Below are 21,456 nucleotides of genomic sequence, written 5' to 3'. Positions count from 1 at the left end.
GGGAGGAGCCAGAAGCAGCAAGCTATGAGGAAAAGAGAGGCTATAACTGCTTCAGCCTGAAGGTTTGAGGCAGCCAACTTTTTCCTCTTCTTTCCAAAAGAACAACTTCTAGAGAAGAGTGGAGAGTGTGAGTGGAGCAGACACAGTAGCCTAGTTGCAAAGCATCATTTGGGCATGTGTGGTCACCATAGTGATGCTGCCATGGAAACCCGATGACTAACAGCTTCTGAATTCACTGACTAGTCCTCCCCCTAGTGGTTAGACTTATTTGTTCAACTCTTGAATCTTGATGGCATGTAAACTCATTAAGGATACAGAATGTTTTGTATCCCCAATGCTTAAGACATTATTTTGCACATAATAAGCCCTTTATAATGACAATATCTATGCATATGTATAATCTATATCTAATTGCTTAGCAACTTAGGGATGAGAGGGAGAAAATTTGGAACTCAAATTTTTACAAAAAATGAATGCTGATGGACTACACCTATATAACCTATGTCAATAATGGGGGGCAAGGAAAGGAGAGAATTTGGGAATCAAAATTTGAAAAAAGAATGTTTAAACTGTCTTTACATGTTACTGGAAAAGATAAAATGCTATTAAAAGTAATAATAATATCTAGCATTTATATAGCTACTTTAAGATTTTCAAAGTTGCTTTACAAATATTATTTCATTGGATCCTCATAACAATTCTGGAAAGTAGGTGCTATTATTATCCTCATTTTACAGATAGGAAAACTGAGGTTAAGAAAGCATAAATAACTTGTCCAGGGTTTCATAGATATTAGGTGTCTGAGGCTGGATTTGAACTCAAATTTTCCTGACTCCAGGCTCAGGGCTCTATTCATTAAGCAACCTAGCTACCCCTTTATAACTATTTATTGGATTGGATTGAAAGCTACTATCTAATCTGCAGAGGTGAGCAAAGTTTCTTATACTTTTTTTTTTCCTTTTTGCAGGGCTTAAGCGACTTGCCCAAGGTCACATGGCTAGTTTTTTTTGTGTTATGTGTCTGAGGCTGGATCCGAACTCAGGTCCTCCTGACTCCAGGGCCAGTGCTCTACTCACTGTGCCACCTAGCTACCCCTCTTATACTTTTCTTATGGGAAAGATGAAAAAGTATTAGTACAGTCTGATAGATTCCCCAGGGGTCTATGTTTGGGCCCATGATGCTTAAGATTTTTACCAGTGTTTTGGATAAAAATCAAGAAAGCACATTTATTAAACTGGTTCCAAAAGACATTCTAAGCCATCACAGATCCCAACTCTCAGTTCAAAGAGAACTGGGAAGGGAGATGGGACATTGCTTCTAGAGCAGGGGTGAGGAAACATACTCCCTCAAGGTCACCTCTGACCCTCTAGGCCCTCATGTTCATTCCTTTGACTGAATCCAAACTTCACAGAACAAATCCCCTTAACAAAAGGATTTGTTCCATAAAACTTGGACTCAGTCAAAAGATCTCGCCCAAGGACCTAGAAGGCCACATGTAGCCTTGAGGCCACAGGTTCCCCACCCCTGTTCTAGAGACTCATAAATTGGAAACAATCCATATGTGCTCCCTTTACAAGTAATTTTGGGGTGATGCCTCATCCGAAGATGGTAGGGGTTATGAGTCTACCAAGCTCCCAGAGATCTCTACTCCATGCAATTTTTCCTCCATCACTATAAAATATCCTGGACCTCTAGGTATGATCCAAATGATTCCATGCTTACATTGCAAGACTCTTCTAGATCTAGTCCCAGGATGAAGTTAGGAGCCCTGATCTCTGATCATCCTCTGTGCTGTTACTGTCAATCTTTCAGCTCCTGTTCCCCTTATCCTTGTGATCAAAAATCAGCCTCTGCTGAGAATAAAGTTCTCTCTCCCTCCTCTTATCTATCTACCTCAGTCTTACCCTTCCATGGTCCACATCCTCCTCTCTCCTGTTTTACTATGTCCTCTAGAACCCTAACAACCCTTACTGTCACCAAACTCCTTTTTAACTCAGAGCTCTTCCCTTTACATTCTTTCCACATGCAAGGGCCAACCGAAAGCTGGCTTTCCCAAAAAATACTGCATCCTTTGTCACTCTCTCCAGTATTAAGCATTCTGCTCATGTCTCCCAAAGCAAGGTCCCTGTGTGACCCCAGGAAAGTCACTTAACCTCTCTTTGCCTCAGTTTCCTCATCTGTAAAATAGGGATAATAATAGCACCTACCTCCCAGGATTGTTATGAGGAAGAGTAGGCAGAGTCCTTGCCCTACACTGTCTCATGTTTAACAAGTTCTCCCAAAGTATTCCAGATTGCTTTACCACTATTACTCAGCAATTTCTCTTAAATCAAGCAATTAATATGTATTTATTAAGCACCTACTTGTGCCAGGTATTGTACTAAGCACTGAAGATACAAAAAGAGGCAAAAGACAGTCCCTGTCCTCAAGGAGCTTACAATCTAATGGAGACGACATGCAAATAAATACATACAAAGCAAACTCTCCACTATTCTACCTAGATGGCTAATATAATGACAGGAGCATATTGAATCAATTACTCCTATCTTAATTGACTTAATTAACAAGATAAACCCTGATATCTTTTTCAGATGGGAGAAAATACTGCTTCTGAATCAATCAACAGCAAAAAAAAAAAAAAAAGCCTAGCTGAAAGAAGTCCTTGATTAATTAGGAGAGAAGGAAAGACCTATGAAATAGGGTGATTCTGCACAAGAGATTTATTGAGATTGGCTGAAGAGACTTGTTCACATCCTGTACTTCATATATAAAATAGCAAAGCAGTTTGGAACCTAGAATCCCAGGGTCAGGCCAGCAACTTCATGCTCCTGAGAAAGAATTGCTTGAAGTATAAAGGAGAAAAGTCTCTGTCTCCCTCCCCACCCTGTCTTCCATTCGAGGATTTGGACTTCTCACTAGCTGGGTGATTTGCAGAAGTGTCAGCACAAGGGGATCAAAGATAAGGTAGCCTCAGATCTCTACAAGGAACCCATCAGAAAACCATGGGAAACTTCATAAGGACCACATGAATCAAGGGAAAGGACTTTGAGAGTTTGAGTCCATCACAGACTTTTAGAGAAATGTTTTGTACTAACTACTTACTCTGTCCACCTTAGTAAATAGCCATTTCTAGAATCAAGTTAAGTCTGGCTGACTAATTGATATCAACTGATAATCATCACACAGGTAGGGGCTTGTGAAGTATGGTACTAGAAAACCACACCACCACCACCTCATTGATCCTGGGTAAAAGTAGCCTCTATTCTCTGGGGACCTAATCTTTAAGTATGACTAAGGGCCTGGGACAGAAGCCCCAAAACATATCCTGCATTAACATTATCTTCTGGGCAATTACTGTTTCCCTCATAGCTTCTACCATAGAGCATTGAGTGTCCTAGGTATTCAATAAATATTTGCCAAATTAGTGAATAACGATTTAGTTCATTCATTCTCTGGCTATATGATATGAGCAGCAATCTGCAAGACTGTGAAAAAAGGATGAAATATGTGAAAAAAGCCAACAGCTAGACCCACTGTTAAGGTTAAAGGTTTACTAAATTAAGTGGTATTTTGTGATGACTGAGGGGCTAAAGAAGCTAAAGGTCACAGTCCTACCACAGAGTCAGTAATATTCATGGACAGTCCTGGCAGTTTCTCACAACATGAAGTGGCAAAAGGTAGAATAGGCCTTCTTTCCATATTGTAACCCATGCAAATTATGAGACCTCTATCTTGTTATAGAGGGCAGCTAGGTGGTACAGTAGATAGAGTGCAGGACCTGGAGTAAGGAAGACCTGAGTTTAAATCCAGCCTCAAACACTTGCTAGCTATGTGATCCTGGGCAAGTCATTTAATGCTTGCCTCAGTTTCCTCATCTAAAGAAAATGGCAAATAACTCCAGTATCTTTGCCAAGAAAATCCCAAATGGGGTTCGAAGAATCAGGCAGGACTAAAAACAACTGGACAACAAAAAAAGTTGTCATAAACTCAATTTACGTAGCATGTCCCCAAAAGAAATGTATCAAAACTTTGCTCCTGAATTAATCATAACAATCTGTCAAGAGTCCTAACAAAGAAACAATAGAGGAACAAGCAGAAGTGTGCTGTAGCTAACTCCACCAGGCTTGTGAGGATTAATTGCTAAGGTTTCAGTGTGAGCGTTTACACTCAGATATCGAGCAGATTACAAACCAGTTTTGATGATTGTCTAGACTTAAGAAAGTGATGGGGAAAAGGCTAATAACACAGACTAAACGTATGACCCACCCACAGGGAGTACAAGGAGTGACATCCAATAAAAGGACAAGAGAACAGAAAAAGCAGCTGCCAGAGGAGCTGTCTACATGTCAGGACAGTGTAGACAGCAAGTGGGTTTTTTGTTTTTGTTCTACTCATCTTTGAATGGAGAGAGGCAGCTGATGTGGTATTTTTTAGAGGCAGAAGACCCAGTTCCAATCCTGACTTTGCTCTTTACAACCTGTGTGGCTCTTGGGAAATAATTTAACCTCTCTGGGCCTCAATTTCTTCACCTGTAAAATGCAAGGTTGGACTAAGTTATCTTCAAGGTCCCTTTCTGCTACAAATGATCCTATCAAAATCAGCTTTCAAAGGTGCAGTAGGTTGCAGGCTTTCGGGCTGTTTTGTGTGCTTTTGGCTTTGTTTTTCTCACAAGGTTCTAGGTGTGGGCCTGAGCCAGTATAAGCAGAAAAGCAATTCCCAGAAGTCTTACAGAATCACAAAATATCAGTGTTAGAAGAAATCTCAACAGCTATCCAGTCCAACTTATCCCTAAGAAGAACCTCACTCAGCTAACAAGTTGTCTCCAGCCTTTCCCTGAAGCCCTCCAGTGAAAATGACCCCATGACCTCTTGTGATGGCCCAATCCACTTGGAGATAGCTTTAAGAATTAGGAAGGTTTTCCTTATAGCCTCATTTTCATCCTGGTAAAAAGGGCTACATAATCTTTCTTAGAAGGCTTTATTTTATTCTTTCTGAGCTAACAAAAACTCCCAGATGACCTCAGTGGTGCCCTGCTCCTTCCATCTTACATCCTCATCTTTCTCCTTTCTTTATCTTCTCTTTCCTCTTTTAATAAGTTTGGGGAATTGGTGGGAAAAGGATACTCAACATTGCAGAGGCAGGGAAAAATGAACCCACTCCTTTTGGGGGGGTTCTCCGTCCCTTATTCCTCCCTCTCACTGAATCTGCCTTTTCCTGTCCTTGGCATCCTGGGTGAAGAGGGAGGCAGTTCCTTAAGGTCTCTCACTCTGCCCAGGCCACCACTGCTAATGGGCTGGACCTGGAAAGGTTCATAAAGGTAAACCAGGCTCATTTTAGCAAGGAGGACTGGTTCAGTCAGTTTTGAGCAGAGGAAAGTCAAAAGGACCTGAGGTGTGCCTCTCATTCCAACCAGGGACTGCCTCATCGACCACCTAATACACCCAGGAAGCCTGGACGTGGGGAAGGGAGAAGGAAAGGAGATGCTTAAGAGCTGGGTCCTCGAGAATTCTGGTCCAACACTAAGGCTGGTGATGATTGTCCTGGTATATCCTATCTCGGATACGGAGATTACAGATGATGTAATTGAAGCATTAACAAACGTGAAGGATATACAGATAGTAGCTTAATGTACTTGAGGAATTTAATTTGTTTTTATGTCTCAACTAAGAGATCATAAACTGGTGAGTGCAGGTGCTACATTTTATCTAAACTTTGTTCCTCCCCCAGCATGTAGAGTAAAGCTCTGCACGCAGTGATTCTACCCAATTTATCCTTTATAAAGTTTATTTGTACATGTTTGCATGTTGTCTCTCCATTAAACAGAGTTTCTTGCAGGCAGGGATTGTCTTTTGCCGTTCTTTGTATTCCGAATGCTTGGCACTGTGCCTGTCACATAAGCTTTTAATGTAGTCTCGTTGCTTGTTGACTAACCAGTCCCCACACCTTGGTCCCTCCCAGGCTCTGACACCCCACGCTCTCCTCCCGCATGCCTCTTCCTCGGTCTTTATAGGGTGATGGGGAAGCGTGCCCGGGGGTACCTAAGGCTCACTCGGCGGGAGAAGACAGCAGTCAGCAAGTAATTGGGGTTCCGTCCATGACACCCAAAAGCTTCAACTTGATGGAAGCCGCGGAAGAGCTCTCGGACCAGGTGAGCGAGGTTCCCACAGCAGTTCACCAGCCCCTATTCCTGCGTCGTAATGGTACCTCCCATCCCCTTCAGCAGCCGACCCCGAAAGGGGGACTGGATTATACCATTCAATCTCGGGAGCGCGGGGAGGGCAGGAGCTGTAGAAGGCGGGACTAGGTTTGGATGGATATGGGGAACAGGGAGACTTTTCTGCGCTGAAAGGGTGGGTGTTCTGTGTATTTTTTTTCTCTTGTCGGATGGGTTGTATTTGAGGGGAATACAGACAGACAGTTCCTCTAGAGGCTAGCGGAGGGGTGGGAAAGGCTGAACTGTGCCAGGCGCGCCCCCCAGACTTAAAAAAAAAATTGCAAACAAACTTCTTGCATTTGAAGTTGGAAGGAACTATCTAGTCCAATCCCTTGGTTGTACCTCTATCATGCAATAAATATTTATTGAGCGCCTTCTCTACGCCAGGCACTGTGCCAAGGCTGGGGATACAAAAAGAGACAAAAGACAAATCTCTGTCCTCAAGGAGCTTACAATCTCATACAAACAAATATATATAAAGCAAGCTATAAAAAGGATAAATAGATGGTGAAATAGAGGGCCAAATGAGTTAAGAGATGTGCCCAAGTTTACACAGGTGGTAAAGTAGGCAATGCCTCTTGGAAGGTGTACAGGGCTTGAGTGTATCCTCCTCCTCCTCAATTTAAGTATGCATACATAGAATTGTTGCATTCTTTGATCTGTACAATTTGAACCTTACTCTAGCACTGGATTTTGAGGCAGAAGACCTGGGTTTGAATACCGACTCTGCTACTTACTAGGAATTTGAGCTTGGCCAATTAATTTTCCCTTCCTAGGCCTTAGTTTCCTTTTTATGGCTTGGGTGATGGGGGAGGGACAAGGATGGGAGAGAGAAGGAAACTAGATCGCAGAAATGGAATAGGACCCGAAATCAGAAAAAGGGAGCAATATTATTGCAGAAATTTAAGGAGATAATTGGAAAATTTCTTAGCGTTGCTTGAAAATACCTGGGATTAAAACTAAATGGGATGCTTGTTCTGGCTCTTACTACCTTAAGATAATTGATTTTAGAACTGAAAAGGAACCATTTCTGCCGTTCTTAGCAACACTTCTTGCCCTTCTGTGCATCTTCAGCTTCTAGCACAAAGTGTAAGAAATGCTTGTTGACTGACTTAAAAGACAACAGTAGTTTAGAGGTTTTTTTAATCAGCCACCTGCAATATAGGCTATTTTGAGTAGTGCAAACAAGCATCTCTTTAATAACATTGAGTCCCATGTATAATTCTTAATAATTACAGCAAAGATAGAGCTGATGAGACCTAAAAATGGAAATATGCCTCCACCTTGAAATATATCCCTTCATTACTATTTATTATCTGTGTGCTTTGGGGCAAGTCACTAAAACTGTATTTCTCCATCTGTAAAATGAAACCTGGATTAGATGCTATACAAGGTTCTTTCTAGGTCAAAATCTTATGATCCAATGTGCCAAATTCAAAGGGTCTGATATACCTTATCACTTAGCTCTTATTTCTACAATGCTTTAAAGATTACAAAGTATATTCCTCATAATAACCCCATGAGGTAGGTGGTACAAACATAATTATTCCCATTAAAGATAAAACTGAAGATCAGAGAGTTGATCTTCAACTCTCCAGAGTTGTACAGAGTCCAGAATCACACAGCTTGTAAGTAACAAAGACAAATCCAGGTCAGAAGACCTCAGTGTTCTTTCCAAGCATGACCGTCTGCTTGACGTTATGATCCCAAAATTAATCCTTTCTTTAAATAAAAACTTATTGCTTATATTTGAAATCCATTCCCTCATAAATTATACTCATAGATTTGTGTATTAGGGAATCCTGGTCAATAGGCTGAGTAATAGCTGTAGAAGCCAATTAGATGACCACTCATTACCAAGATAGATCTCAGTTGTACTACTTAACTTTGGGTACTACTTAACCACCTCCCTTCTCTGGGTCTCAGTTTGCCCATCTGCAAAATGAGGAGATTGGATTAAGTGATCTCTGAAAGTGCCTTCCAGTTCTAAATTCTATCTATAATCCTGCAGATCTTAAAACTTTTTTTATGATCATTTTAAAAGTGGATGCAAATATATAATAATTATTACCAAAAATTAAGGATCAGGAACTGTAACACATTGATCTAGGTTTGTTAGGGTTTTGTCAGTCAATTAGCATTTACCACATGACTATTATGTGCCAAGTATTGTGCTAAGCACTGGGGTCACAGAGGAAGGCAAAAGACAATCCTTGCTCTCAAGAAGTATTGTCTTTAGCCAGAGAACTAGTCTCTCTAATACTGAGATCTGTGAGTTTTGCATTTGACTGTCAAAACTATTTGATCTGTTTTGGTTATTGGGGCATAGTAGGTGCAATAATAAAGCACATTGAAATGGGAGTCAAAGACCTAGATCCTGATCCTGTTGGGCCCCTGTGTAATCCTGAAGCACTCCTTTCATTATCCTGGGACTTCAGCCATTTAACCTCTCTCATCTGTAGAAGAGGGATTTTGTTGTTCAGTTTCATCTGACTCTTTGTGACCCATTTGGGGTTTTCTTGGCAAAGATACTGAAATGATTAACCATTTCCTTCTCCAATTCATTTTACAGATGAGGAAACTGAGGCAAACAGGGTTAAGGGACTTGCTCATGGTCATACAGCTACTAAGTGTCTGGGGCTGATTTTGAATGCAGGTCTTCCTGACTCCAGGCCCAGAGTGCTAGCCATTGAGCCACCTTGCTGCCATAAAGGAGGCAATAGCATCTACCATGTCTTAGGCTTGTTCTGAGAATCAAATGAGATAACATGTTGTAGTGGCAAGCACCCCGGCGTCCTCAGGGTTTGCTGCTACCACAGGTTCTTGGATCTGCTTTGTTAAAGGAAAGCAACTCAAAATGGGTTAACAAGCTTACTTTAATCAGTCAGACATATATCGTTTACCTTGTTCAGGGGAAAAAGGTCAGCACCCCGAACTTCAAAGCATACAGGCAGAATTATCAAGACAGAAACAGATCAAGTAGACAGATTTCCAAACTGTCCAACCACTACATCCAAACCCAGATGTTGACTGGGTATGGATGTAGTGGTGGGGGGGGGGGGGGGCCTGGACAACGGCTTCCCAGAATCCAGGTCAAATCACAGAACACTTCTCAAAGTGAGCCCCCAAAACAAAGCCTCACATCAGGGCTTATATAGCCTTCTCCTGGCTCAGAGAATGTAACAACCTTATTGACCCACTGGCCAATCAAAAAGTATCTACTGAAAAACAAGCCTCCCTCCCCAGGCTTCAGGTGCACTTTAGCCTAGGGGCAGGGAAGATCTTCCAAATTTGCATTCCCATTACACATGTAAAATGAAATCCTGTCTGTACAATGAAAGAACTGGACTAGGTAATTTTCTAGGGCCATCCCACCCAGCTGTGACAGTCTATAAGTTTTTGGCAAAGGATTAGCTACATTATTTGTCCAGTCTCATGTAATTTCACTTCTGGATGTCATTTCTTGGCTCTTGCTCTAACTCCAGCCTTGGATGCTGGCCCCACAAACACTTCCTTCAGTGGCAGATCTTCTCAAACTATTGTTACTACTCAGCTGTGCTCATTAATCCTAACTCTTAACAAGTAAATTAGGGTGGTGGTGAACACAGCAGCAGCAGGAGCTTGTTTGGAGGGAATTATGGTGTTTAAGCACAAGACACCCTGGTGATATATTTCATGGCCACATGTATGGAAGGGGGGAGGGGGAGAGGACTTGTAGTTTGGCTGGCATTGCCATATTAAATGATTTGGAAACTTCCACAGTGTACACCACGTGAGATTTTAGTACCACCTGTCCTTCAAGATGGCTTAGAAGTCTCCTGTTTCAGAAAACTTCCCTCTATTTTTTTCCCCTCTTTCCCAACCACCATTAAAAATGATAATCTCTTCCTTGGACTTTACATACTGCTTATTATATCTTTATCATGTCCTTTTCTGTCTTGTCATCATTGTACAATTATTGCACATTCATATGAATATATATGCCCTATTTCCCTTGCTGGATCATAAGGACTATGAGAGAAAGGACCTTGATTGAATTATCTTTGTGTCTCCCCCAGTGCCAACAGTCCTTTGAATGCATTAGGCACTTAATAAATGACATCACAATCCAGGAATGAAAAAAAGAAGATACATTAAAGTCACTAATTCAGTCAGATATTTATTGAACATTATATTGTGTGGTGTCCTGTGCTAAGCAATACAGAAATGAATTCTAAGCAGTTCTTGCCTTTAAGAAGCTTATACCTTCTTAGGAAAGGTAAGACAATTAGTAATCTTTGTTCTTCCATTTTTCCATTCAGTTGTTTCAGTCATGATTGATTCTTCATGACCTCATTTGGGGTTTTCTTGGCAGAGGGAATAGAAGGCTTTGCCGTTTCCTTCTCCGGCTTGAAAATCCAGTTGTTACTCAGTCGTGTCTGACTCTTGGTGACCCCATTTGGGTTTAGCTTGCACTTATATAGTGCTTTAAGGTTCAAAAAGACCTTTTTATGTATGTTATCTTATTTGGTCCTCACAACAACCCTGGGAGTGGGATGGTGCTACCCACCTTTTACAAATGAGAGAAATTGGCTAAGTGACTGGTCTAGGGTCACACAGATAACAGTATCTGAGGTTGGATTTAGGGTCAGGTCCTCTTGAGCCCAAATCTTGCCTTCTAGCCACTGTACTACCTAGCTGCCTCAAGCAGATATATGACTAGAATGCAAAGCAGAGTAAGATAAATGCCATGAGAGAACAAGAAAATACCAGAGGAGGTCATCACCAGGGGGCCGTTACAATGAGCTGGGATTGGGGAAGGCACCATAAGTGAGGGAAGATTTGAGCTAGGTTAGAAGGACTGGTAGGATTTTAACAAGCAGAGATGGGAGAGAAAAGGGACACATTCTAAGTAAAGAACTAAACCATAAGCTATTCTATGAGCATAGTGATGTTCTTTTGAGAAGTTTTGCAATAGCTTGGAGGCAGCCAGGTGGCTCAGTGGATAGAGCTCTGGGCCAGGAGTCAGGAAGACTTGCATTCAGATTTGGCCTCACAGACTTACAAGCTGTTAACCTCCATTTGCCTTCGTTTCCTCATCTGTAAAATGGAGATAATAGTCATTCCAATTCCCTTGGGGCTGTTTTGAGGTTCAAATAAGATATTTTGTAAAGGCATTGCCAAACTTAAGCTATATACATGCTAATTACAATTTTATTTTATTGCTAGTCTTTGGCATCAACCTCTCTTTAAGAGCCCCTTTAAAGTCCTAGTCTGTAGAAGTGTCAGAAGAACAGAATCCAAAGTAGGAATTCCAGGGTTCTGTTCTCTAAGAAATCTTAAGAATAAGGAACTAATAATACTAATGATTATGGGGATAGCTAACATTTATTTAACACTTACTATGTGCTGGGAATTGTGCTAAGCACTTTAAAGTTGTTATTTCATTTGAATCTCATAACAACCCTGGAAAGTTGGTACTATTATTATTCCCATTTTACAGATGGGGAAACTGAGGCTACATGGGCTTGCCCAAAAGAGGTTACATGACTTGCCCAAATCACTAAAAGAAATGTGAATCAAAATAACTCTGAGGTTTCAACTCATACTCAACACTCATCTGAGGCAGGATTTACACTCAGGTCTTCCTGACTCAAAGCCCAGAGCTCTATCCACTGAGACACCAGAGGTAAAGTCCATGGGTCTGCAACTGCATGGCCATGGCACCTATGAATTAGCCATCTTGTATCTGTTTCTCCACAAATATACCAGGATTCTAGAGCCAGAATGCCAGAAGAGGAGTGTGCAAAGTGTTCTAAGAATCCAGAGAGATAATGCCCTGCCTCCCCCACCCCCCAAACTGGTCTAAGAATCTATGAATGAAGTTACTTTTGAAGGCAGATCTCTTTACCTGATTTTGGTATCTTAGATACATCTACCTTTTCCCTGCCCCTCAACTCTGCATTTCTTACCTGCTCATTTTCCTTCTGACCCTTGCTTGCACTTACCAGTTCCTTCACCTCACCAAGAGATTCCTGCCTCATCTGGCTCGCCTCTGTCTGATAAGCACCTTCCTAGAGGATGGCATTCACACCTGGTGGCAGTGGGATGAACAGAAGGAGTTCATTAAGATGTCCTGGATTAGCAGCCCTTTCCTAGCATCAATTTTTGGAATGATCAATACATTTGGGCAATTGGGTAAGACTTCTTGCTAATCTAGAACTCATCTCAGTGAAGAAAGGCTGCTAGAGGTTGGAGACAGAAAGGTGAGTGGATCAGTATGTGGGTAAAAGTCTCAGTGGATGCAGTTTGGGGAGGAGGAGATGGGGCTGAGAAATGGAAGGAGGAGAGTGAATGTTATCACCCCTTAAAGTGGTTCTTCATTCTTTCTATTATAGTGGGATGTATGTTGATTTTAGTCCAGAAATGTGTTCCTTGTGCCTGTTTTGTGCTGTTTGGAATCATTTTCATGCAGGTAAGTTAACATGAAACTGTTTCAGTAAAGATGCTGATCCCCAAGGATATTGATGTACTTGGAATAAAAAACAACCTGGGTTCAGGATCCAGTTCTGCCAATTATTATACTCTGTGACTTTGGTCAAGTCACTTCCATTCTCTGAACCTTGGTTTCATCCTCTGTGAAAATGAAAGCTTCGGACTGAGATCCTACCCCACCAGTTTAAATCCTATGAAACCTATGATTCTGCTGAAAATATTGGCCACCTCATTTAAACAGACCTTCCTTGCAATCTCTGAGAAACTGACCTTTGCTTAGCAATGTACTTTGCAGTCAAACTCTGCTTGCCTGACCTTTCTGCTTCCAGAATATTTGCATTACAAATATTAACTTCCCTGACACCAAAATATTCTTAGCATAGAAGCTGGCAGGTCCCTTGAGTTGCATCCAGGAGAATCTTCCTATATCTCAAAGGTCACTAATAGAACCTTCTATTCTTTCAGGTAATGGTTTAATGGAAATAATAGTGGACTTTGAATCAGAAAAGTTTGGGTCCCTGTTTAGCCATTTTACATAACTTAGCAAAGTCCCTTTGCCCGTATAGACCTTGGTTTCCTCATCTGTAAAATAAGGACATTGGATTAGTTGGCTTATAAGGACCCTTCCAAATTGAGATCCTGAGATCTCATGGATATACAAAGTATTCCTTTTTTTCTTTCCATGTTTGTAAACATCAGTGAACTGAGATGAGAAAAGAGCTATGTTCCTAAGCTGACATTCATCCCAAAGGCATCGTATCTGATGTTTCTAGAAGAATAAGGGCCAGTAGAAGAAGAGTCCTGGATTCCTCTCCAGTTCTTCCTGTGCCTTCTACTTGCTGCACCTGACTCCAGCCATCAGTTACTGCTGGTCATGCTGGCTTGTTCAGAGCTGGTTCAGAGCATCACAAGCAATAAGGATACTTGCACAAAGATAGATACCACTTCCCCATTGGATAAGTGGTCAAAGCAAATGAACAAACAATCTTCAAAAAAAGAATTGCAAACTACTTACAACTGCAAGAAAGAATATTCCAAATCACTAAAAGAAATGTGAATCAAAATAACTCTGAGCTTTCACCTCACACTCAACAAAATTAGCAAAGATAATACAAGGTAGAAATAATGTGAGAGGGGTTGCAGGGTAACATGTTCCCCAATACATCCACTAAGGCTTCTGGGTAGTGCAATGGATAGAGTTCCAATAGATCTAGAGTCAAGGACACCTGAGTTCAAATTCAGATTTAGATGCTTCTTAGCTATAAGGGCTTATACATTTGCCCTGAGAAAGTCACTTAAACTCCATCTGCCACAAGTGGAAAATTTTATTCTTGGGGAAGGTAGGTGGCTCGGTGGACAGAGTGCTAGGAGTAGAGAAAGGAAAATCAGGATTTAAATCTGGTCTTAGATACTTAGTAGTTGTGTGACTTTGGGCAATTCACTTACCTATCTGCCTCAGTTTCTTCATCTGTAAAATAGCACCTACCTCTCTTGGTTGTTCTGAGGATAAAATAAGATATTTATAAAGCATTTTGCAAACCTAAAAATGCTACATAAAGACAAGCCATTATAATTAGCATTATTGGGGGGGTGACTAGGTGGCGAAATGAATAGAGCACCAGCCCTGAAGCCAGGAGACGCTGAGTTCAAATGTGGCCTCAGACACTTGACACGTACTAGCCGTGCAACCTTGAGCAAGTCACTTAACCCCAACTGCCCTCCAAAAAGCAAAACAATATATAATAATTATCATTATTATTAATCACATACAGTTAGTAGAACTGGGAATTGATCTGACTAGTCAAGAAAACAATTTTGGAAAAATGTTGAGAAAAATCATCAGTCTGCACCTTTTGGCCCACAAATCCATTGTTAGGGCATATATTCCAAGGAAGTCAAAGATGGAAAGAGTTTGCATTTATTAGAAGCACTTTTTTTGGTAGCAAAATACTGAGAACAAAGTATGTGCCCATCAACTGGGAAATGATTAAACAAAATTGAGGTATTGTCAATATAATCCTCAAGGTTATCATTTTGAGGAATTCAAAGATTTGGAAAGATTTTACATAAGAAGATTTACATGATTGAGTTGGAACAAAGTAATCAAAACCAAGAAAACAATATATGCAAGGAATACCATAAAAACCCCACTAAAGTGAAGTCAAATGCTACATAATTTTAATAACCAGTCTTGGCTTTGGAGGCAAGACGACAAAATGCACCTCCCTCCTATCTATAGAGCGGGGCTATGGGTGCAAAATATTGCATATACAATCAAATGTAGTCATTATGTCAATTGATTTCATTTAAGCATTTTTCTGTCTCAAGGCCAGAGTTGGGCCCAAAAAGGATGTTGACATATCTGGAAACTACTGTGATGTTAAAAAAAAAAAGTTGCCAATAAAACATTTATATTTTTTTTAAAGAAGCAACAAGGATTTGGTTAATAAACCACCACCACTGAACCAAGAAAGCAGAATTGAAGAACTCCTTTCCTTGTATTTTCTTTGTTTCTCACCCCACCTTCTGCTCTTACCCATATCCCTGTTTAATAATGCATTGCCAAGACTTAGGAAAATCACAGATACTTGATAATGAAACATGCTGGTCCCTTTTCCCCATAACAAAAAGGTGTTGGATAGCACTTGCAGCACCTGCACAGAAGGTCAATTTGTTTAGAGTAAAACAAAATTTTTATTTTTCTTATTCATTATGGAAGAAAGGTTCTGTTGAGTGTGCAAAGACACTGGGAAATGATGCTGTTATTTTTTAAGCATCAATAAAACATTAAAAAAAAAAAAAGAAAGAAGAGAAAATCGATACTTTGTGACCAATCTAAAAAAAGAGAACGGATTCTTTGTGTCCAATCCAAAAAAGAAAGCCTATGCTCTGTGACCAGTCAAAACAAGATTACAATTCGCTGTGTCCAATCAGAAAAAGAAAGTGATACTTTGTGACCCATCAGAAAACTAAATCTATGCTTTGTGTCCAAGCAGAAAAAAGATAACAATTCATTGTGTCCAATCAGAAAGAGGAAACTGATTCTTTGTGTCCAATAAGAAAAAAGAGGGGCAGCTAGGTGGCACAGTGAATAGAGCACCGGCCCTGGAGTCAGGAGAGCCTGAGTTCAAATGCGACCTCAGACACTTAACACACTAGCCATGTGACTTTGGGCAAGTCACTTTACCCCAATTGCCCTCCAAAAAGCAAAAAAAAAAAAAAAGAAAAGAAAAGAAAAGAAATTGATTCTTTGTGTCCAATCAGAAAAAGAAAACCTATGCTTTAAAACCAGTCAAAAACAGCATGGGTACCTTTGCCTCCAAATTTCATCTCTATGGTTCAGGAATAATAAGATCATACTTCCCTTCCTAGAGCAACCAGTATATGGACCAACATCGCATCTAATCAGTTAAGTGGCAGAGAATTCATTTGGTTCCCAAGTGACCCCTTTACTTTAATGCCCTTGGAATCGCCAGAAGAAAAGCATCTTAAGTAAAATCGTGATGTTTCGAACAGAAGCCCTCGAATTGATTGGAACTCCCCAAGTTAAAGATACGTTGACATCCTATCTTCCTGCTTCGCGGCCATAAGGCTTTGGGATGGCGTCTGGCTGGCCTCAAAGGATCCCCTCTTATCAATGAAAGGGGAGGAGTTCCCCTTCTCTTATTTTTCTTAGCTCCCTCTTAGTTTTTCTGCCTTGTTGCTTAACAAGTATTTGTTGGAATGAATTGTATTAAGGGGGGGAAATGAATTGTATTGTTGGACATGTTTCCATTTGACAATTAGTGGGATAAAAACCCCTGGAAGCTTCCCATGGTCCCTCACAGGCAGCATGTGAATGAGTAATTGTGAACAGATGCTGTTTTTGTTTTGTTTTCTTTCTTAAAAGCTCCTATTTTATCAGTGGATTTTTGCAAAGGATGGTCACATACAGCCAGTGTGGAGTGGGAATCTGTTCTTGAGTTAATTTTTGCCCCTTTTTGTAGGTCATGGCCTATGGTCTTTTGTGGAACCTCAGATTCCTGATGAGGTGAGTGAGATTAACTGTTGGGGACTGTCTAGTATGCTCAGTGCTGCCGTGGGTGACCCAGTCACAGAAGAGCAGAAGGCCTGGCCTTTGGGGAGTGGAGCCAGAGGGAGGGGAGAAGCAATTGTTCATGGATACCCTGAGCCTGGGCACAATTAATGTGTTTCTCCTTTCACCAGAAGGTAGCCATGTGTGTGAATGCACAATGGACTTGCCCTAGGGACCTTTGCAAAGCTGTGCATTGTCCAGCCTCAGGGTGATCACTTCTAGCTCTAGAAGGGGAACAAATAAGGGTTTGGGTCATATAGGCCTTTCTTGTCTCTGTCATCACAATTTCAAGAGTGTCTCAGCGAAGCAGCTTTCAAATTCAGTTTAACAAGCACCTAGTGAGCTCCTAATAACAGCAAAAAGAGATCTCAAAGCCCATCTAGCCCAATTTGCTTATTTTACAGATGAGAAAATCTTAGAAAGATTAAGTAGCGCCAAATAATCACCTCTTTCCTGAACAATGAAAATAAACAGATGTATTTTTCCAGCATCTACCCACTCTTAAATTGGAGATGGGTGAGTGGCCAAGAGAGAATTCATCTACTCAACTGTCCTCCTGTCTAAGATAGAAATGAAGCTGGTGTGGATCTTTCTCCCAGAAATTTGCTTCATTTTGTTGAACATTTTCATTTGTCACATGTTCCTGCTTTGCTGGACTTGAGCTTCATGATATCTTGGTCTCCTTTTTTCCCCTCGTTTTCTAGGACTGTTGCTTTGGGTGGTGGTCTGCTGTTCCTCTTAGCAGAGAGCCGGGCAGAAGGGAAGTCCATGTTTGCTGGTGTCCCCACCTTGGATTGCACCTTCCCCCGTCAATACATTCAGCTGGGAGGAAGAATGCTTCTCCTCCTCATGTTCATATCACTCTTACACTTAGAAGCGAGCATGTTCACTGTAAGTGACCCGCGGACTTCTTCATTCCCCTTTCCTTGACGGTTTATCCATTTTTTTCCCAACATTTCAGAGCCTAACCCTGCCCCCATAGTAGTCAAACGGGCTTCTGTTTCATCCCTAACTTTTGTAATTACTTCCCTTCTGACGAATTGCTGTTAATTGTATCACTCTTTAGTTCAGCTCATCCCTTTTTTCTGTGTGTGTGTGTGTGTGTGTGTGTGGTGTGTGTGTGACAAAAGCAGCCATATAGAAAAGTCCATTAGGACTGTAACATTTTTGAAAAGCCCTCTTCAGGAGACTGATCAGAAGGATTTTTGTCTCCTGTTCCCAACGTGGTTGATGCCCCTCAAGATGATAAGGGAGATTGGCAGTAGCTCATCCATACTTAACCCAACTGCAAGCTTAATACAAGTTATGTTACAACCGTCATATCCTCCAGAGATCACACTACAGGCCAACCCATGTTCTTTGGTCTTGTTTTTTTCAGGTCATAGACATTCATGGGGGCCATGTAGATTTAGGCCATTTAGCACTATAGCCCTGAGTCTTTCCAGTTGTAGGGATTCTTTCTTTACCCTATGAGGCTGATCTATCTCAAAACTAACAATACAGTCTAAAATCAACCAATTAGTCAGTCAATCAGATCACTATTCTGTGAGTCTATTTCTCTTCTCTATCTCAGTCAACACACAATTTCATTATAGGCTTCACTTACAGTCTTCTGTGCATTTGGGAAATAAAGCCAAATGCAATGCCATCTTTTAAGTAGGCTCAGCTTTGGGAGGGTGGGGGTACACTCAAGGAGTCATTAGGCTAATTATGTTTCTTTCGTGTTCCTTCCTATCTTGCTGTTTAGATCTTCCAAGATGTCTTCAACATGTTTCTCATCATCCTGGTGGCCATTGGGTTCAAAACAAAACTTGCTGCCCTGACTCTTGTGATCTTCCTGCTCCTTATCAATCTGTTAGAGAACCCATTTTGGACCATCCCCCCCAATAGGCCCCTACATGATTTTATGAAGTATGACTTTTTCCATACCATGTCAGTAATGGGAGGCCTTCTCTTAGTGGTAGCCCTTGGACCTGGGGGCGTTTCAATGGATAAACACAAGAAGAAGTGGTAAATATCACAGTAAAATATGAAGAGAAATGAAAGAAATTGGTTTATTGCCTTCTTGACTTTTAACTCCCTTCTTGTGGAGTAGAGGAGAGTGTAGCCCACTATCTACCCATATGTCTTCCACACATCTCTTATGACTGTCTGCTGCCTCAGTAGAGTAATTTTTGTTTCTTTCCCTGGGCCAGACAGAGACATGTATAAAGTGAAAGACATGTCTGAAGTGGATATCTAGGAGTTATCTGCACTGAGATGACTCTTGACAGATGAGATCATCAAAGAGAGAGTATAGAGACAGAAGAGAAGAGGACACAGGACAAAATCTTCCCTTTGGGGAAGATTCTAGAAAGAGGATGACAATTCAGTAAAGAAGCAATCTGGATGGGCGGCCAGGTGGCTCAGCGAGTAAGAGCACCAGCTCCAGTGTTGGGACGACCTGGAGATCAAATCCCGGGCGCAGACACTCAGCACCACACCCAGAAATAACTGGCCGTGTAACCTTGAGCAAGTTACTTAACCCTGATTGCTTAAAAAAAAAAAAAAAAGAAGCAATCTGGTCCTTTATGATCTTGTACTGGGGTTTTACTGAAGAAATTTTGTGGATTTCATGATATTATGAGAGCTTACACTGTACTTACATGGGCCACAGGGAGATGCTCAGTCTTCATTCCACTTTGTGAACCTAAGGAACCTAAAAGAACCATAGGCGCCAAATATGTGTTAATGGGGTTGGGTATATATCCATTGGGGCTACCATTTTCCTTGTTTTCTATGGAATCATATGCCTGGGGGCCTTCTTTTTTGCTAACTTGGTAGAATCCAGTCCCTGTCAGTCATAGAGCTAACATGGTAGACCCTTTCTGGAGATCATTGGTGAAAGCACTACACCAGGAGAGCCTACATCCTTTGGTACCAATTAGTGCAATTTCCTCCCTTATCCCCCATAAATCTTTCCTTTATAGTTACCCTCAAATTTTCCAAACTTAGGTTACCCTAATTTTCATTTACATTAAGTCACATAGCCACCTGTTATTGGTCACTGAAGAGACCAGGGTATCCCAGCAGATCCACAGCTGCCTCGATCTATGAAAGCCCTAGTGAACTGGTTTTTGTTCTGACCCCTGTTCTGCCCAAATGGAAGGACTTCAAGGGACCTATGGGAATAAAGCAGCTTCTCATGGGAAAGGATGGGTGAAGGAACATCAGAGGTCTGTGGACCCAAGAGATTTTCTGTATGGATTCAGCTATCATGTTTCAAAGTATGGTTTGTTTTGTTTTTTTTTCAACAGTTTATGAGGATCAGACACCTTTTGAAAGCAGAATAAAGAGGTCAAAAGGAAATTCAGCTAAAGAAGCTAGGCAAGAGTTTTCTGTGTTGTTGCTTAGCACATAGTCGTGCTATGTGCCTAGCACACAGTATGTTCTTTATAAAACTTTATATAGTTGACTGTGTAAAGCAGGTATTATATATGTGTGTACATTTATAAGCCTGCTTCATATAAGCCTATTGTCATCAAAGGCAATCTCCAGCTCATTGGCATGGAGATCTAATCATTCAGTATCATAAACCTGTGTTAAGCATGCTATCTAGATGCAGTAAACATGTTAACATTCACTTCTGCTCAGTATTTCATATATTAGGCAATCTTTTCTCTGAGAAAGATTAACGGGCAAATATAAAGGGTTAAAAATTGGCTAGTCATTTGTCACAAATAGGGAAGAGTTGAGGAAGGACGGTTTTAGGAGGGGAAATTATGAGTTCCATTTTAGACATGGAGAGCTTAACAATAGTTAGCATTTGTAATCTTTTTTTTTTTTAAAGCAATCGGGGTTAAGTAACTTGCTCAAGGTTACACGGCCAATTATTTCTGGGTGTGGTGCTAAATATCCGAGCCCAGATTTGATCCCCAGGTCATCCTGACACTAGAGCCGGTGCTCTTACTCGCTGAGCCACCTGGATGCCCCTAGCATTTATAATCTTAACAGAGGGCCTGGTACACAGTAGGTGCTTAGTAAATGCTTGTTTCCTTTCCTTCCTTTTATATAGCATTTTAAGGATTGACAAACACATTACAAATATTATCTCATTTTGTCCTCACAACTACCTTAGGAGATAGGTGCTATCAGGATCCTCATTTTACAGTTGAGGAAATTGAGGCAGACAGAAATTAAGTGACTTGCCCAAGGTCAAACAACTAGGATCGGTGGTCAAGTTTGAACTCAGGTCTTCCTGACTCCAGGTCTAGTACTCCATCTGCTGCACTATAAAAAATCCAGATAATATCCAGTTGGCAGTTGACTTGTGTAAGTAAGGATGGTTTTGTTATCCTTTTTAGAGTTTAGTTTCTCAGGATCCATGGCCATAAGAGTCTCTAATTCTCACAATCATGGTTCAAAACAGTTTCCACACTTGCGCAGTGAGATATAAGTGTGGGGAGGCTAGGTGGCACAGTGAATAAAGCACCAGCCCTGGAGTCAGATCCAGCCTCAGACACTTAACAAAAAAAAACTAGCTATGTGACCTTGGGCAAGTCACTTAACCCCAACTGCCCTCCAAAAAGCAAAAAAATAAGGGTGAGGTAATGTAAAACTGTGAGGCTACTGCTAGCAATATGGGCACTGGTCAGTGAGTGGGGAACACTTAGAGCAACTGTTGTGTGTGCCTTGATTGGTCCCCATGAAGGCT

The 21,456-nt window shown here is 41.1% G+C and overlaps 1 protein-coding gene across 3 annotated transcripts; it reads left to right on the top strand.

Annotated features, from left to right (window-relative positions):
• Positions 1-5,769: 5,769 nt before the first annotated feature.
• Positions 5,770-18,812, top strand: LOC138157404 (surfeit locus protein 4-like). 3 transcript variants are annotated; one of them, XM_069082947.1, is made up of 6 exons: positions 5,779-6,148; positions 12,205-12,391; positions 12,592-12,668; positions 16,675-16,718; positions 17,468-17,654; positions 18,511-18,812. In XM_069082947.1, exons 1-6 carry the CDS (start codon positions 6,095-6,097, stop codon positions 18,775-18,777), a joined length of 816 nt encoding a protein of 271 aa, XP_068939048.1. In that variant the 5' UTR covers positions 5,779-6,094; the 3' UTR covers positions 18,778-18,812. The 3 variants fall into 3 exon arrangements, with proteins under 3 accessions (XP_068939050.1, XP_068939048.1, XP_068939049.1); XM_069082949.1 differs by lacking the exon at positions 12,205-12,391 and having other exon boundaries at positions 5,770-6,148; XM_069082948.1 differs by lacking the exon at positions 5,779-6,148 and having other exon boundaries at positions 12,320-12,459.
• Positions 18,813-21,456: the final 2,644 nt, after the last annotated feature.

The sequence above is a fragment of the Petaurus breviceps genome, unplaced genomic scaffold, assembly GCF_028583685.1.
Source record: "Petaurus breviceps papuanus isolate PSGF00001 unplaced genomic scaffold, PetGlider_PUasm1.0 172, whole genome shotgun sequence".
Classification (NCBI taxonomy): Eukaryota; Metazoa; Chordata; class Mammalia; order Diprotodontia; family Petauridae; genus Petaurus; species Petaurus breviceps.
This window is presented reverse-complemented; position numbering and strand designations above follow the sequence as displayed.

What these genes read in the sequence shown, in the direction of transcription:
- LOC138157404 (XM_069082947.1), top strand. Translation starts at nt 6,095, where the DNA reads ATGACACCCAAAAGCTTCAACTTGATGGAAGCCGCGGAAGAGCTCTCG. An exon ending in CGGAAGAGCTCTCGGACCAG is followed by an intron (nt 6,149 to 12,204) that starts GTGAGCGAGGTT and finishes TGCACTTACCAG; the next exon opens with TTCCTTCACCTCACCAAGAG. An exon ending in TAGAAGCGAGCATGTTCACT is followed by an intron (nt 17,655 to 18,510) that starts GTAAGTGACCCG and finishes CTTGCTGTTTAG; the next exon opens with ATCTTCCAAGATGTCTTCAA.